This window comes from Sus scrofa, chromosome 8 (assembly GCF_000003025.6).
Source record: "Sus scrofa isolate TJ Tabasco breed Duroc chromosome 8, Sscrofa11.1, whole genome shotgun sequence".
Lineage (NCBI taxonomy): Eukaryota > Metazoa > Chordata > Mammalia > Artiodactyla > Suidae > Sus > Sus scrofa.
The window spans coordinates 137791606-137809007 of NC_010450.4; the positions used below are offsets into that span (position 1 = coordinate 137791606).

The 17402-nt window shown below is 45.0% G+C and overlaps 1 protein-coding gene across 1 annotated transcript in view; it reads left to right on the forward strand.

Moving 5' to 3' along the window:
* The window catches only part of ANTXR2 (anthrax toxin receptor 2), a 149488-nt gene that overhangs the window by 62757 nt on the left and 69329 nt on the right, over positions 1–17402 (forward strand). The window contains exon 12 of the mRNA XM_003129371.6: positions 8066–8161. Coding sequence (XP_003129419.3) covers positions 8066–8161 — 96 coding nt within the window. The remainder of the gene's footprint in view (positions 1–8065; positions 8162–17402) is intronic.

Sequence of the window (17402 nt, forward strand, 5' to 3'; positions counted from 1 at the left end):
GTCATCGGAAGAAAATCGGAGCTTTTCTGCTGAGTGAGACAAGGGGCCAGTAGAAGGTGGAATGGTATGACAGTGTTCTCAAAGGATCATTCTGGCTGCTGGGCAGAAATAGACGTTGCAGGTTAGGGCCCAAAGTGGAGACCTGGAGACCAGTGAGGTCGCTATTTCAGTAATCTAGGAGCCGGGAGGTTGGCTCCACTAGGGAGAGAGCAGCAGAGACAGCGAGGAGTGGTTAGATCTGAAAATATTTTGAAGGTGGAGTTTATGGGACACCTAGACAGGTTAGATGTGGGTGTGAGAAGAAGCCCATAAGGGTAGTTGTAAGCTTTTTCACCTGAGCGACCAGATAGATGAGTTGTTATCAGGTAGAGCAGTTTTGGGGAAAAGGTAAGGTCTCTTTTGGAATACTGAGTGAAAGATGTCCATTTATCACCTCCGTAGAATGTCAGAAAGACTACTGAATACACAAGTCTGGAGTTGGAGACAGAGGTAGGGACTGGAGAGGCACACTTGGGAGTCATTTGGAATGAAAGAGTCAACCCAAGTCCATATGATTTTTAATGGAAAAAAAAAAAAGGAGCTTTCAGGAGGTAGAGCAAGAAAGGAAGAAAAACCAGAGAAAAGTTTTGAATTGATGGAGGAACCAAGATAAACTGCGTCTTAAAAGGAGAGAGGAGGGAAGAGCATTTTACAGATAAATAGCAAGCAGAAATTGTAGGGGAATGATAAAGTAGGGATGTGGGATTAAAAGACATAAACCACTGCATATAAAATAGATAAGCAACAAGGATTTACTATACAGCACAGGGAACTATACCTATTATCTCGTAATAACCTGTAACGGAATATAATCTGCAAAAACACTAAGTCACTATTCTGACTCAGTTTCAATGGGAGACCTGAAATTAACATGATATTGTAAAGCAACTATACGTTAATAAACTATTCATTAAAAAAGAACTTGTGCAGGTCCCTTTTGGTGCAGCAGGTGAAGTATCTGACAGTGTCACAGCAGCGGCCTGGATTGCTGCTGTGACGTGGGTTTGATCTCTGGCCCAAGAACTTCTGCATATGCTGCGGGTACGCCCCCCCTCAAAAGAAGGAGACTGAGAGTAGATATATATTTGGCTGGAGTAAAAGAAATAGAATAGTGGAAGGAAAGCTTGCAAATAGAAATTTTAGACCAGATTATCAATAGCCCCCGCTAACCGCCTCCCGCAAAAAAAAAAGAGTTTAGCGTTCTTCCTACAGGTCTGTGGTTCCTCAGCTTCCGTACACAGAGGTGTCAGTGTTGAAATGAAAAAAAGGAAAGAAAATCTCTTCGTTCACACGGTGTTCGCGGGAGACCGAGCTCAGCTCTCCTGAGACAAAGGGCTGGAGGGTTTTTTCCCTTGTAGTTTCATCGAGAGATCGTTGACATATAGCACGGTGCACGTTTAGTGTGTACAGCATAATGATTTGACCTCTGTCACCGTGGGATAATTCTTTTTCTTTCTCATTAGCTATAACCATTATTTTGATTCAAACTCAAATACCTCTGATGTGCGGGAGTATTATCACCGCTTTATAGGTAATAGACTGGAGCTGATGGGAACGTACCTGCCGGTGTGTGCGTTGCATCTCTGTTAAGAAGAGATGAGGACAGTGGGTAACATTACGATAAACGCCAGGCGTTGTGTTTAGGTGATACCCAGCCTTTCAGGCATATTCGATGTGGTCGTTAGAGAGATGCAGTTGGTGAGCTTACTCATGTAGTGTGACGCTTTTGGCTCTTCACAGGCATTTGAAAGCCAAACAAAATAAAACACCATTACATTTGCACCTGATTAATCCTTGTGGCAATCCCATAAATAAAGAAGTCCCTCTTTTGTCCAAGAGCATCCGGGCTCAGTCCTATTTAGGCACTTATGTCACTGGGCTGTAATTTCCTGTTTACTCCTCCGTCTCTCTCGGCAGCCTGTGCCTTGCTCACTGCCTCCGTCCTGGTGCCTGGTCCTGACACAAGGCAGGTGCTCCACGGTGACTGGCTGAAGGAGTGGGAGAGGTACCTGCACATTCCGTTTAAAAGTGAGAAAACTAAGGTCTAGAATTTAGCGATTGAGGATTAGAGTCTGAGGAGCGTTTGGATTCAGGCGGCCCTTTCTCTCTGTCTGTCTCAGAGGAGCTCCCAGATGTGTCTCTGCTTAAAAAAGAGTCAGCGAAAGGGCTTTCCCTCCCCTTGGAACCACTGCTCTACCAGTTCTTTTGGCATAATATACTAAGGGCATAGGTTTTCTGAGCATGAACTAAGTGCCAGACCCTGTGCTAAGCCCTGAACATGCGCTAAAAGCATTTTCACTTAGTTCTCACCCCTCAAGAAGAGGTTATTACTATCACCTTAATTTCACAGAGGAGGAAGCTAAGGAACAATCTTTTTATTTATTTGTTTGTTTATTATTATTATTTTTTATGGCCGTACTCGCGGCATACTGAAGTTCCTGGGCTAGGGATTGAATCCAAGCCACGCGGCAACACTGGATCCTTTAACCCACTGCCCTGGGCCGGCAATCGAAACCGAGCCTCTGCAGGGACCGGAGCTGCTGTAGTTTGGATTCTTAACTCACCACGCCACAGAGGGAACTCCCACCTTCAATCCTTAGCGCGCATTTATGCAAACGCATTAGATGTGCGTCTTCTAGTGGGTGGACCCGGCCCTCAGCCCGGTACAGGGCTTGATGAGCAGAATATTGGCTGCTTTCGGCCTTCACTGCCCCCAGAAAGGGGAGACGTGGAGCCTAGAAGCCGTGGAGATTAAATTGCTTGCTCGGTTTCAAAGTCCAGGAAACACTAGAGTTGAGAATTGAACCCAAGTCTGTCTTCCCCAAGCCCGAATACTTGCGTGAGCTGCCGTTCGTGACCAGGTCCTAATTTGGTTTGTATGAGACGGAGGTTGGCAAATTCTTTTCTGTAAAAGGTCAGGTAGTAATTATTTCAGGCTTTGGGGGCTATCTAGTGACACAACTCAGCTTTGTCACTGTAGCACAAAGGCAACTGTAGACATACAAACAAATGCATGTGGCTTTGTTCAAAAAGGTGTGGATACTGAACTTTGAATTTCATGTGATACATTTTCCTTTCAATTATTTTCAGCTATGTAACAATGTAAAAATTTTTTTTTTTAGTTTGCCCGGCTTCTTATGAAATAGATGAGCTGATTTGGCCTTTGGGCCATGGTTTACTAATTCCCGATATGGAATATTTCAAAAGAATCCAGTAAATGAAATCATCACTTATTCCAGGACCATTTATTCTTCCCCTAGCTCAAATTTATGGGAACAGAATCGTGAAGACCTAGTTCCCCTTTTCTTTGTCAGTTTTATTCTGATGTGGTGCTGTGATTAATTATTTTCTAGGTAGATTGCAACATACTTTTCATGCAATTTTGAAATTTTTAAGTGATTCCTCTTTTCCTACAGTTATTTTGCAAGTGCAGTAGGACTGATGTGTTTTTATAATTCTGATGTTCTGTTAGCTGGAATTTCAGTTATATTTGGTGGAGTAAAGTTTTTGATTGTATGTTGTCACTTGTTTTTAATGAGAAAAAGGAAATTAGATGCAGATGAAGTTCAAAAACTGAATGGGTGCAGGATGCCCAGAAAATACATTCTTCTGACCCTAAAATCAAGCTCAGGGTTCTAGTAGTCCTCGGTTAACCCTTAAAAGGATTTTGGCTTCAAGCCTTGATCAACGTCTGGAAACCGTTTTTAACTGGACTCCTCAGCTGGCTTTGTTTGGTAGACGTCTGAACACGGTCCTTGTTCAGAGTGAGAGTTAGAAATGGCCGATTGGAAGGTCACCTAACAGACAGACGTTCATCCAGCAACTGGCTCTTTCTGCAGTAAAGGCGACTAATGCTTTCTAGAAATTTGTGTTTTGTACATTTCTTCAGCTGCTTCAGGTACTACAAAGTCCTCTCCAAGTCTGTGTTCCAGCCAAAGTTATTTTTTCTTGTTCTTGGAGAAGCCACGCCTTCCACCCACACTCCCTTCTGGGCTTTCTCAGATTTGCTCAGAACCCCAGGCAAGGCTGGTCCCCTCTCGGCCTGTTTCCATGTGCTCGCCTTCTAGACGCCTCTCATTTATGATTATTTGTTCCTCTTTCCACATAACCTGTGGCTTCATGAAGATTTGTCCAGTATGGTAACTTTGCAGCTTTTGGGTGTGGAAAAGCCGCATGCCTAAACAGAAGTGAGAGGCTGTTAGGGCCACCTCTGATTCAGATCTGTGAGTAATCATATCTAGTTTCACCTGATTCTTTTTTTTTTTTTCTTTTTTTGGTCTTTTTTGTCTTTTTAGGGCTGCACCCACAGCAGATGGAGGTTCCAAGGCTAGGGGTCCAGTCGGAGTTGCAGCTGCTGGGCTATACCACAGCCACAGCAACTTGGGATCTGAGCCACGTCTGTGACCTACGCCACAGCTCACAGCATCAGATCCTTAACCCACTGAGTGAGGCCAGGGATTGAACCGGCAACCTCATGGTTACTAGTCGGGTTCGTTAATCACTGAGCCCCAGCGGGCACGCTGAAGTTTCACCTGACTCGAAGTCTGCAGTCTGCAGCATGGTGTCTTCTCATGGGACTGCAGTGTGTGTTTTTAACCTTTCCTTAATTTGTTTATAAAGTGATGGGAACAATAAAATTATTTCCCCTTCAAGGCTGAAGTCTTTCATGCTCTGATAACAGCTCTGGCAAATCAAAACAAAGGAACTGGGAAAGCTTAGATTTGTATCCAGTTAAGTGAGCCAATGTCTGGGACCAGGGCATCCAGGGCTGTGTTTGTGGCAAGTTGGGTTGCATTAAATTCTTCGCTTCCTCTGACCTGTTTCCATCATACTTAGCTTAAATAAAGATTAGGTCTCTAGATCTTTAGAAAGTATGTATTTTCTTTTCTTTTCTCCCTCTCTCTCTTTTTTTTCTTTTTATCACCATACCTGTGGCATATATAAGGCCCCAAACTATGGGTCGAATCAAAGTTGCAGCCGCTGGGCTACACCACAGGCCACAGCAACAGTGGATCTGAGCCACATCTGTGGCCCACGCCACAACTTGAGGCAATGCCAGATCCTTAACCCACTGAGAGAGGCCAAGAATCAAACCTGTATTCTCATGGACACTGTTGGGTTCTTAACCGCTGAGCCAGAGTGGGAACTCCACGTATTTTCATATTCAGTTTTCTTGTAGACTAGTCTTAAGAATCCGTTGAATTGGTAATATCGTCATGCAAAATGTATGTCTGCCTCTGGACGTGCGTAATGTTTTGTTGATGTTCCTAACAGGGGCATTTTTGGAAAGAAAACCCAAGAATTTTAACCGCCTGTCGTGGCCAGCTCATCCATTTTAACTTCTGTCAGTGTGATTTTCTGAATTTCCTGCTCATGAAACATTTGTAGAAAGAGAAAACTAACCCTAGGGCTTTTAGTGTATTTACACCCTCCAGTTTCGCATCCTTATTTCTGAACACAGGCCTTGAGTTCTAAGAAAGGGGAGGACGAAGGTCGATGGGACCCCTTGAAAGTCGTGCAGCGGGGCGAATGGCGAGCCGGTTCCAAGGATGCTGTGGCGTGGGCCTCACGTGGGAAAGGCCTGGCGAGGACTGCTGAGCACGCGTGGCCGGGCACTGGCCGGGGGGCCTTGTCTTTGGAGGGGAATCATGAATTTATACATTTGACGACATTTCTCCCGCAGCACGTCAGAGCTGCCATGTATTTCTTCGACATTCTCTTCCTGCCGTGCTCTTAGTTGTCTAGATTTTAGAGCTTAGCGTGGTCAAGCCTGTGGAGAGTTGCAGGAGTTGCTCGTGAATGTTTAGAATTCTGTACAGAAAGGTGCGCTATTGAGTATTTTCTTTTTTTTTTTTTGCTATTTCTTGGGCCGCTCCCGCGGCATATGGAGGTTCCCAGGCTAGGGGTCCAATCGGAGCTGTAGCCACCAGCCTACGCCAGAGCCACAGCAACACGGGATCCGAGCCGCGTCTGCAACCTACACCACAGCTCACAGCAACGCCGGATCGTTAACCCGCTGAGCAAGGGCAGGGACCGAACCCGCAACCTCATGGTTCCTAGTTGGATTCGCTAACCACTGCGCCATGGCGGGAACTCCAGTATTTTCTTCAGTAGCCTGATGTGTGCTCTGAATTACTTTCTTTGGTTTTGAGGGCAGAACATTTAAATATTTTCCTGGAAATTCTCTTAAAGTATTTATCTTCTCTCTCTCTCACTCACACACACACTCACACACACAACTTTCTTGTGTAAGACACTGATGTAGATGTTTAGGCTTTATCAGTTATCGCATGTTGAGATTACATGTTCATTTCAGCAAACGTACATCAAGAAATTCTAGATGAGTGCATGTCTTTTTATTTCTCATATTTTAAATTCCTTATGGTAATTGTCATGTGAGAGCATCTTTGAGTGCCTTAAGAATGCTCTACTAGCAAACAGTAGAGCTCTATGAAGGTTGTGTGTATGTGAAGTTTCTGTAGTTATTTTCATTGTCTTCTGAAAAATAAATGAAGTAATCAAGGATTCTGGGCGATATTTTGGTGGTGTCTGTTTTGGTTCATTTGCAGCCTAACGTAGCTGTAGAAATAGCTTGTATGATTTTTCCCTCTTATATCCAGATGCAAAGTTAGAAATCAAAGCACCGCTGTAATTGTTCATGTATACTTGCTTCTTAATCTTTTCCTAAAAATTTCTGAAATTAATGAATGTTTTATACTCTATACTGCTCTGAGAATTATTTTAAAGTTATTTTTAGTAAATTTATTAAAACTGAAAGTAATTATAGCAGTTACAGCGGATAGCAATCAATGTCTTTGAAAACTGAGACGTTCCCATTGTGGCTCAGCGGGTTAAGAACCCAGCTAGTGTACATGAGGATGCAGTTTGGTCGCTCACCTCGCCCAGCGGATTAAGGATCGCCAGGAGCTGCAGTGTAGGTCAAAGACGTGGCTCGGATCTGCTGTGGCTGTGGCTGTGCCCATGCGCTTAGTAAACAGAGGGAGATACCAAGCGCGGTCTGCCTGGGTAGGGAAGTCGGACGTGGGCCCTGCCTTCCTAGAGCTCACAGTGAATGTGAAAAAGGCAAATGAGGTAAATAATGGCATCTCAGCATAAATAAATATGCGCAGACACCCATCAAGAGACCGTGATAAATGCTAAAGGTTAAAGAACAGAGAACCATGCCCTTATGGCGAAGAGGGGCATTTTCTAGCTGGAGGTACAAGGAAGGCTTCCCCAGGAAGGGACTTAAGCTAAGCCCTGTAGGATGAACAGGGAGCCGGTAGACGAAGAGGGTTGGGCCTTGGCAGCAGAGCCCAGAGCAGGGCAGAGTCTTTGGGCCGGAGGAGCTGGGCGTTAGGAGGTGAAAACCCCAGCGTGGTTCTCGTGTGGGTGGCACTCGAGCTGCCCTCAGAGATCTGACCTGTGAAGGTGTGAGGTTGCATTTACCCGGCCGCACACGTTCCACTTGCCGAGAACCGTTGTTGCTGCATCGTCACCTGCTTGGTGATTTTTGATATTCATCTTGTCCTGTCATTTGAACACACAAACAAATAGTGTTCCGTTTTCGCAAAGTCTGGGGAAGTGCTGCCTGGAGGTAATCATGCTTGTAACCAGAAGAATCCTCCCCAGAGACAGACAGGGCCGCAGGGACCATGCGAACAGCTCCAAATTGTGGTTTTGCTTGCCTTATGTTTCTTCAAGGCATAATTCAAAACACTTTGGAAGATTTCATATTTATTGTGGCCTGTCTTAACATAGTATATGTGAAATAAATGTAAGGGAATTTAATACAAATAAATTATAGTATATTTAATATATAAGTGTAATAAAAAGGAATATCATATAAATAGGATATAAGGTAATTTATACAATTTAAAGAATTTAAAGAAATGCAGTTGAAATCCGGTTTGACATTTTGTTGCTTTCTGTATTACTTTCTGCTGTTTCCTTAAAAAAAAAGTGTGTTTGGGATTTGATCCTTAACTTTGCTGACTGCCTTGCTTTTGTTTTCTGCTTCCTCTAGTCTAATGGGATTGCAGCCGTCATCGCTATTTTGGTGTTACTGCTACTCCTGGGTATCGGTTTGATGTGGTGGTTTTGGCCCCTTTGCTGCAAAGTGGTGAGTAAGAAAGACTTGCAGACCTACAACACTGAGGTATAAAGTCAGGCTGAAGTGTGAGTCAGTGCCACATTGTGCAACAGCAGAGTCTCAATTAGCAAAGTGAATTTTAACAATTTTTATCACTATAATAAAATTCCATTCATGCATTCCAGAGAATGTTTATTATGAACATTTATTCATCCAGAAGACACTTTGCAATCAGGTTTGGGGGAAGAAGGGGAGAAGAAGGTAGGAGAGGTTATGGGATGAAGGGTTTTCTGCTCCAGTGCAAAAGAACTTCACGTGAGTTGATGTGTTCTGCCGGATTAATTGAGAGAGGTTGGTAATCGGTCAGGGTTTTTTGGTTTTGATTTTTTTAGCGTTTATCGAATGTTTCGTTACCTCTTTGAAAGCTCTGCTATTTTAGGACCTTCTCTCTTTGCCTCTTGGAAAAAACATTTTTGAAATAAGTCACGTCAAGGAGAACAGACTTGTGCTTGCCACGAAGAGAGAGGGTGGGAAAGGGATGAAATGGGAGTTTGGGATTAGTGGATACAAACCGGTATATAAGGAGCATATCGACAGCAAGGTCCTCTTGCACAGCACAGGGAACTATAGTCAATATCCTGTGATAAAAGCACATTGGAAAAGAAGATGAAAGAGAATAAATGTATGAGAAACTGAGTCACTTTGCTGTACACGGGACGCTAACACAACACTGTAAATTAACTAGACTTCAATAAAAAAAGCAAGAAGTCTTGTGCAAATGTTAGGATATTTGTTAAACAGTCACTTTGATGTTATGACAGTTGGTTTTAGGTTGTGTCATTTTTCGACTGTGAGGAAGACCTGAAAGCATCCGGGTGTGTATAACCTTTTTGTTGCGACCGTAACAGACTGCCGCACATCTGGTAGCTTAGAGCCACACCAGTGTAAACTGCTACGTAATCGCCTCCAGCATGGGTCCCACTGGGCTAAATTCAGGTGTCGATAGGGCTGCATTCCTCTCTCCTGCTGTTGAGAGAATCTGCTCTCTCGCCTCCTCCATCTCCTAGAGGCCACCGCTGTTCCTTGCTGCACGGGCCCCTTCTCCTCCTTTGAAGCCGGCCAGCTTGCGTCTTTGCGACCATTTCTCTGTAATCACTGGTCCCTCTGACTCTGAACCCCTGGGAAAGGGACCACGTGATTAGGTTGGACGCATCTGAATAATCCAGGATAATCTCCCATCTCAGGATCCTAGCAAAGTCTCTGGCCCTTTAAGGCAATTTCGTCACAGTTCCAAGGAATTAGGGTGTGGACATGGTTACAGAACTGTGATTCTTCCTACCACAGGGTGGAAGGTTGAGTAATAAACATGAGCACATTTCAAGCAATGCAACTTGGACTGTCCAGACTTCATAGGAAAGGGAATCCCACCTTCTTTTGATAGCACGCCTTTTCTTCCCAGCACATTGTATGGAATGCTGTCACCTGTAGGTCACTAGTGTTTTACGTGACTGTGTTTTCTTCTCCTTACCTTTGTTCATTGATTTCGACTTTCTTGCAACTTCAGGCAGTGCTTTGTTTTACTCCTGCATTGCGTTTCAGTCTGCTTCCATGAGGCAACTTTGCAGTCCTTTATCTCAGAGCAGTTGGCCCAGGGAGGAGGCACAGAATTAACTGCGACACCAGTGGAGACAAGAAGTGTGCTATCTCTTTGCTGAACTAATCAGTTTCCTGCCGTAGCAATTTCTGCTCAGTTTCCTGTTGTAATCTTGATTATCTTAGGGTGATTTTTAGGCGAGCGAGCATTCTTGAGTCTCAAGTTAAAGAGCAAAAAGGCACCTTCATGTGATCCATGGTCCTTGTTTTTTTTTTTTTTTTTTTTTTTTTAATTTAAACTTCACCGTGGCAGATTTCCTTCTTGCATTATTTTGCAGTTTCATTTAATATTGATCAGAGGGCTCGAAAGTGTCAAAGCATTTTGATTTTTCACAAAGACACGTCCTGCTGTACAGCACAGGGACTGTACCTAGTCACCTGTGATGGAACGCGGGGGAGGGGAATGTGGCAGAAAGAGTGTGTATATACGTGTGACTGGATCTCCACGCCGGATGGCCGAAAGGGACAGCATGTCCTAAGTCAGCTATAGTTAAACAGTCAAAAAAATAAAAGGCGGCTGTGGAAGACTGCAGCGAGCTTCTCCGGGAGGCGCCGGACGCGCTCAGTGACGTCTCCACCCTCATGCTGGATGTTGCAGAAAAGGATTCGGTGGCCAGGCGGTGAGCGTAGAGCCCTCCCGTCCCTGTCCCTGCCGGTGGCGAATCAAATCAGGCGTGCTTCTTTGTGCGAGGCACCCTGGGGCAGCATGAAGGTGTATCTCCAGGAAGTCAGAAGGGCTTCCTCTTCTCAGAAACAGCATGTGCTTACTCATTTCTGGAGCGTTTACTTCCTAGAGAGAACCGTCTTTATTTTACACTTAGAAATAGACTGAAGAGCAGCCAGCCCTGAGAACGAGCTTGTCTTTAGGTCTAGGAATAAATGAACCCTAGCAAATGGTTCCTAAAGTAAGTTTAAAAACAGGGAGACGGGGAGTTCCTGTCGTGGAGCAGTGGTTAACCAACCCAACGAGGAACCATGAGATTGCGGGTTCAGTCCCTGGGCTTGCTCAGTGGGTTAAGGATCCAGCGTTGCTGTGAACTGTGGTGTAGGCCGGTGGCAACAGCTCCGATTAGACCCCCAGCCTGGGGACCTCCATATGCCGTGGGTGTAGCCCTGGAAAAGACAAAAAAGACAAACAAACAAAAATCCCCAAGAAACCCCAGGGAGATGGTAGAGGCGGCATTCTGCATTCAGCCCTTAGCACTGTCACATGTGCCAGAACTGTGCCAGGAGCTGGGGACACGGCAACGACGATTATATAATCATTACGTGATTAGCACGTTTTCCTGTGAAGCCCAGAACCGTGGGCGAAGTGTGGACGGAGGTTGAAGCTTATAAATGGAGGCGTGTGTCCCGGTAGCAAGATGTGTGAGGAGCACAAAGGAAGAGGGTTTTGCCAGAGTTAAGGGGTTGTTTCAGGGAAGTGGAGCCGGGCTGCTGACTCCCAACCGAGTTTTGAATGTAGTGAGACACCGCAGTTGAAGAGGGGCTGTCCCCTGAAGCGTGTGGACTGACATGAGTTACTCAGGCACGCTTCTGGAAGGGCCAGGCTGAGGCCTAGCGTGTCAGGGAAAGGGGGCCACTCCTGTGTCTTTGAGGACATTTGTACTCACCCCAGGGATGATAAGAAGCCACTGGAAAGATTTGATCAGTGTAATCCCCTAAAAGAAGTTTTGCTGGCTTGGTGTGGTGCTGGGTCTGGTCCTGGTGGGGGTTAAACCATCCAGCTGAGTTCCGTCAATAATTGAAACGCAAGGCCAGTGGCAGAGAGTGGGCCTTGGATGTGGCGGGGCGGGGGCGGGGGGCACCGCCTGGGGTGGGGAGTGGGTGCAGACTGCCCTCGGGCAAGAGGCTGCAGAGATGTATTATGCCAGACGAGGAACAGAGCCAGTGTTTTGTAGCAGCTGTAGGTGGAGTGCAGCCTTTAACATAAAGAGGACCCGGCCTGAGCTGTGTCGAGTGCGCACGGAAGCTCTGTGCGCCTGGGAGAGAGGAGGCGGCGGTTTGAAAACGGGGCGAGGAGACCTAACCTCGTGAACACAGAGCTCCCGAGGGCACCAGAGGGGGGTGGTTCAGCGGCAGGGGGTCCACTTCATTATGCTTAGAGACTGTATTTCTGCCCTGCTCACGTCAGAATGTGGTTCATGAAACAGTTCTTAGCAGCATTAACTTGTTTAGGAATCCCTTTGCTCTTTGCCTATTGTTACCAGTAATTCTGCTTTTTAAGGGGCAATGGAATGCATTCATCTCAGCTTTGCTCTTGGGCAAACTTCTTTTGCTTGTCTTTTAAGTCTTGGGGCCAGTATTTCACCTCCTACCTGAAATATGACTCAACAGCTTAAAGCGTCCGTTTTCGGGCACATTTGCATCATGTCAGCAGCCCCTCCTTGAGAATGGCATGCTCAGAAGGTCTTATCAAGGTAGAAATCCTGGAGGAAAAAAACCCCGAGCTGGAGGCGCCAATGTCTGTCACTCGTTCTTCATTCAGTCATTTCATATGTTTTTAAAGTATCTTGCGAAATAATTTAGCCATTCCTTGTTTAGAGATTAAAATTTCACCCACGTCTCATTAGTGGCTCAGAGATGACAGAGTGGCTTCTCTCTTGGGCGGTGGTTCTCCGTTTCTTTTCTGCTCCTCGTACCTGGACAGCCCTCAGGGCAGCAGCTGCCCGATTCCCACTCGCGGCGCTTCTCTCGAGGGGAGAGGATGGCTGGATGAGACACGCCCAGGCTGCCCGACAGACCCTCGAGAGGAGGTCTTAGCTCCTTGAAACCATGGATGGTATCTTTTATGGCAAAAAGGGCTTCACCAATACGATTAAACTAGGGCTCTTGAAATAGGGAGACGATCCAGGATGACGTAAGTGGGCCCCACAGGCCGGCACAAGTGTCCTTGTAAGAGGGAGGCAGAGGAGAGAAGACCCCCGGGCAGGGGAAGGCAGCGCAGTGGTGGAGGCGAAGATTGGCGTGATGCCGGCCGGTACCAGGCAGGGACGCCGGTCGCAACCAGAGGCTGGAAGGTGCAAGGAGCAGAGACACCCTGGGCACCTGTGAATGACAGGGTCTGCCAACAGCTGATTTTAGCTCTGTAGTTCTCAATTTGGACTCTTGGCACCCAGAACTTTAAAAAAAAAAAAAATTCGGTCGTTTTCAACTACTGAGTTTGTGGTAATTTGCGACACAGCAGCATTAAGAAACGAATAGATTCCCGAAATGATTCTGATACTCGCCAAGGTTTGGAATCACTGCTCAGGCTAATGATTTGGAGAAATCTCATGTGATGTGTTTTCAGATCAAGTCATTACATCAGTGTTTATGGAGTGAGTGCAAGAGGTTGTAAGATGGGAGATAATGAAATAGTCTTCAGAATATTTACAAAGCCTCCATGGCAGTTAAAATCCATGTGCATTCTTTAAAATTAGAATTACCATTCTGTTTCGTTTTGAGTAACTGTAAATATGCATAATGCTTTATAAACTGAGTAGAATTTATTGACTGCTTTCAGAGCAACAAGGCATTTTGTTGAAGAAACGGGTTTCTAATCTTCGCAAGTATCCAAGGCGAATGTATTATTAGAACCTATTGACAGCAAGGATCCATGGTCAGTTTCCTTGGGATGTCACTCCTTGTTATTTGCTGGAAGAGGCCAGTACAATCCCATTCATATTCCGACACACAGCACGGTGCACTGTAGAAAACAAAGGAGCAAAAAGCAGAAGCAGATACTAATACGGAGAACAGGGAGTTCCCATCGTGACTCAGCGGTTAATGAACCCGACTAGTATCCACGAGGATTCGGGTTCAATCCCTGGCCTCGCTCAGTGGGTTAAGGATCTGGCATCGCTGCGGCTGTGCTGTAGGCCGGCAGCTGTAGCTCCGATTGGACCCCTAGCCTGGGAACCTCCATATGCCGCAGGTGCGGCCCTAGAAAGACAAAAACAAACAAACAAAAACCAGAGAAAAAATCAGGGGTTGCCAGAGGGGAGGGAGTTGGGGAGGTGGGTGAAATATGTGAGGGGATTAAAAGGTCCAAACTACTAGTTATAAAATAAATTAGTCATGGGGATATAATATGTAGTACAGAGAAAATGGGCCGTAATGTTGTTAGAACTTTGTATGGAATGAAAATGTTCAATCACGAGTTCCCTTGTGGCTCAGCTGTAACACACCTGACTAATATCCATGAGGGTGTGGGTTTGATCCCTGGCCTTGCTTGGTGGGTTGAGTATCTGGTGTGGCTGTGGTGCAGGCCAGCAGCTGCAGCTCTGACCCAACCACTAAACCTGGGAGTTTCCATATGCTGCAGATGCAGCCCTGAAAAGCAAAAAGTATTGAATCACTATGCTGTACACCTGAAACTAAGACGAATACAGCATTACAAGTCAACTGCAAAAGATTATGATGGTCCCTTGGCTTACTATTCTGTTTCTTAATGAATTCATAAAGAAGCACGTGGTATTCTGGTATCACAGATTTGGTTTCTTTGTTTTTATATTTCAGTATAATTGAATTCCTTTTAACCTTGTGTATTTTAATGTAGCTTATTTTTTCTGGGAAGGGGTTCATAGGCTCACCCAGATTGCTAGAGCAGGACGTAGAATAAAAAAGGTTGGGGAAAAACCCTGCAGTAGAGTCTCTGGCCACCACAGATTTACCTTTACTATCAGACTCTTGTAACTTTCAATTCTCTCTTCATTTTAATGAGTACATTCAAAGGTAAAAGAGAGACATGATAACATTTAAAATGCAGATTTGAGTCCTCTGTGTGCCCCGGCTTTCCCTAACAAATAGGATCTAAACCAGTGATCTTTCGAGGACGTTTGTAATAATAATAATGAGAATGATAAAGGAACCCTCATGCAAAGCTGGAATCTTTAGGCACTGCCAGGAGTGAGTTAGAGAGTGTTGTGTTTACAAACTCCTCCGTGAGGGAAGGTTGTCATTTTCGTGTGAAGATATTTATCACCATCTGTTTAGGAGCTCATATCCCACTCATTGAGTAGCCTCAGTCCATCCTTTACAACTGCTTTTCTGTAACGAAAACAGCAGCAGCAGCCTTCCTTTTCTCTTCAATTAAAAGAGGGGGCAGGAGAGATTTAAAAACAAAATCATGTATTGGAGTTCCCATCATGGCTCAGCAGTGAAGAACCCAACTAGTATCCATGAGGACACAGGCTCGATCCCTTGCTCAGTGGATTGCCATGAGCTGTGATGTAGGTCGCAGATGTGGCTTGGATCTGGTGTTGCTTTGGCTGTGGTGTAGGCCAGTAGCTGTAGCTCCGATTTGACCCCTAGCCTGGGAAACTCTGTATGCCGCAGGTGTGGCCCCCCAAAAAAATAGAGAGAGAAAAATCATGTATTGACTCACTAGTGAGTTGTTGGAAGATTTGGATGTTTTCATCATTGTTTAGCTTAGAAGCTATGTTGAATTTACGGCAGATGTTTTACTCTCAGGATGGCAGAACTGACAGTCCTCTAGCTGCATCATTTGGAGTAACCAGACATTCTGCAGAATTACAGATGTAAGGCTAATGAGGTGGCAAACAAAGGCTTTCTGGAGTGTTGTCAATTAGCATGTGTGTTATACAGCTGCGAATAAATATCTGAATATGCTGGAGATGATAAATGTTCACTTTGCTCCCGCGTCCTTGGCCAAAGTTCTCCATCCGCAAGGGAGAACTGCAAGCTCGTTTTGCCTTAGTGCATTTGAGACATTACATAAAGCTCATAAATCTTAATGTTAAAAACCATTTTAAAAAGTTATCTTTTTAAAGCCCAATTTCCTTATAAGTAAGTGGTGCTTTCGCGATGAGGATGTATCTGATCGGGGCTCTGTAGAATCATATCCTTAGCCAGCGACAGCTGTGCGGCTCTTTCTGAACAGTAATAATGCTTCTACACCGCACTTGTTTTTTATTGTTGAGGAGGGCTCTTGGTGCCCTTGTTGGGTTACTTTGAGAGCAGCCTGGTTTTTTTTTTTTTCGGAGTGCACAATAAAACAGACGTAATTTCAATTTTAATATGCCTTCCTTGCACCATTAATTAGAATGATCTATGTTTGCTTGCCTCCTTGGAGTGGAGTGTGATGTCAGGGGCCCCTCCACGGTGATCTTTTCCGGCAGAGCATCTTTTACGAAACAGGGTGCCAGACTCTCGCCCGTCTCCTGTGTTGGCTCTGACAGCAGCACCTTTGCCTAAGGCCGAGAGAACACACCCTCACGTTGTTCTTCCTAATCTTCATTGGGCGCTTGAAATTATATTGGTTTGTTTGTTTATTTATTTGTCTCTTAAGGGCCACACCTGTGGCCTGTGGAGGTTCCCAGGCAAGGGATCAGATCAGAGCTGTAGCTGCCACAGCAACAGCCACAGCACCACAGCCACAGCAACGCCGGATCCGAGCTACGACTGCGACCTACACCACAGCTCACGGCAACACCGGCTCTTTAACCCACTGAGCGAGGCAGGGATCGGACCCGCATCCAAGTGGATACTAGTCAGATTGGTTCCCGCTGAGCCACGACGGGAACTCCAGAATTGTATCTATTGTCCAGACTTGCCACCAGTTATTTATGTGTTCAGCGCAGACTCTTTGAACATTGATGAGTCTGTGGAGGAGGAGAGGGAAGGGAGGTACGCTAACCCTGCCCGTGTCTGGGACTGATCTAGCTTCGTGGGATTCAGAAAAGGACGTCCCAAATGCGAAAGTCAGAACTTTGTTTTCATGCCCTTGAGAAGAAAGGGACTATACTTGTGCTCCGATCTTATCAAAAAAGACAAGGAAGATTGAAAGGAAGTCCCATGTATACTTTAAACAAGTTTTGTAGACGCACCAAGAACAATTTCTCTAGGAGTCTGTGGGCTCTTAGGCTCTTTGATGACATTGCTGATAAATTGGGCATTTGTTTTTGTCCCTGGCAAGAATCAGTTCTGAAATACTACTTGATCTACAGTCATTGTACAGTATCTTTTTTTTTTTTAATCCAAGGCAGTTCGCTGTTGACAGTTCTTTTCACTTTTTTCTGAATATCGGAACATATGATTGCATCAAGCTGGCTGCAGGCTCCAGTGCTGACATTTTCTAGCGCAAAGAATGCCCACATCACTCGAACATTTGAAAAGTGTTAATGAGCAGATCAAAAGGACTGTTGCCTGAAGCAGCTAACTTCTTTTTTTTTTAAGCAATCGGCTCTCCTCCAAACTGAAATCTTCACTCTAGCAGCTAAGTAGATGAGATGTAATCCTCCCTGATGATGATAATAACAAATGAAAAAAAAATTGGAGAAAAATCAAACTCTGCATATGGTTCATAAAGTGGTGAAAGTGTTTTCCAGAATTTTCAGTGCTGAGCTGAAGGATGCTAAGTGGAAAAATTCTGGCAACTAGGCAATATTATGCCTTTTAAAATCTGCAAATTCCCATAAAATATGGTGCCTATGAATACATGCTTTTCTGAGATGAATGTGTTCTTGCACTATTTAATACAAGAATGGGTTTCTCATGTATTTGGACCAATAGTCAAATTTCCTTTTCTCTTGCACTAGTTTTACTAAAAGGTAGGGATATTAGTGACACAGATTTTTGCCATTTTTTGGCTTTTGGGATGAGCGGCTTCAGATTG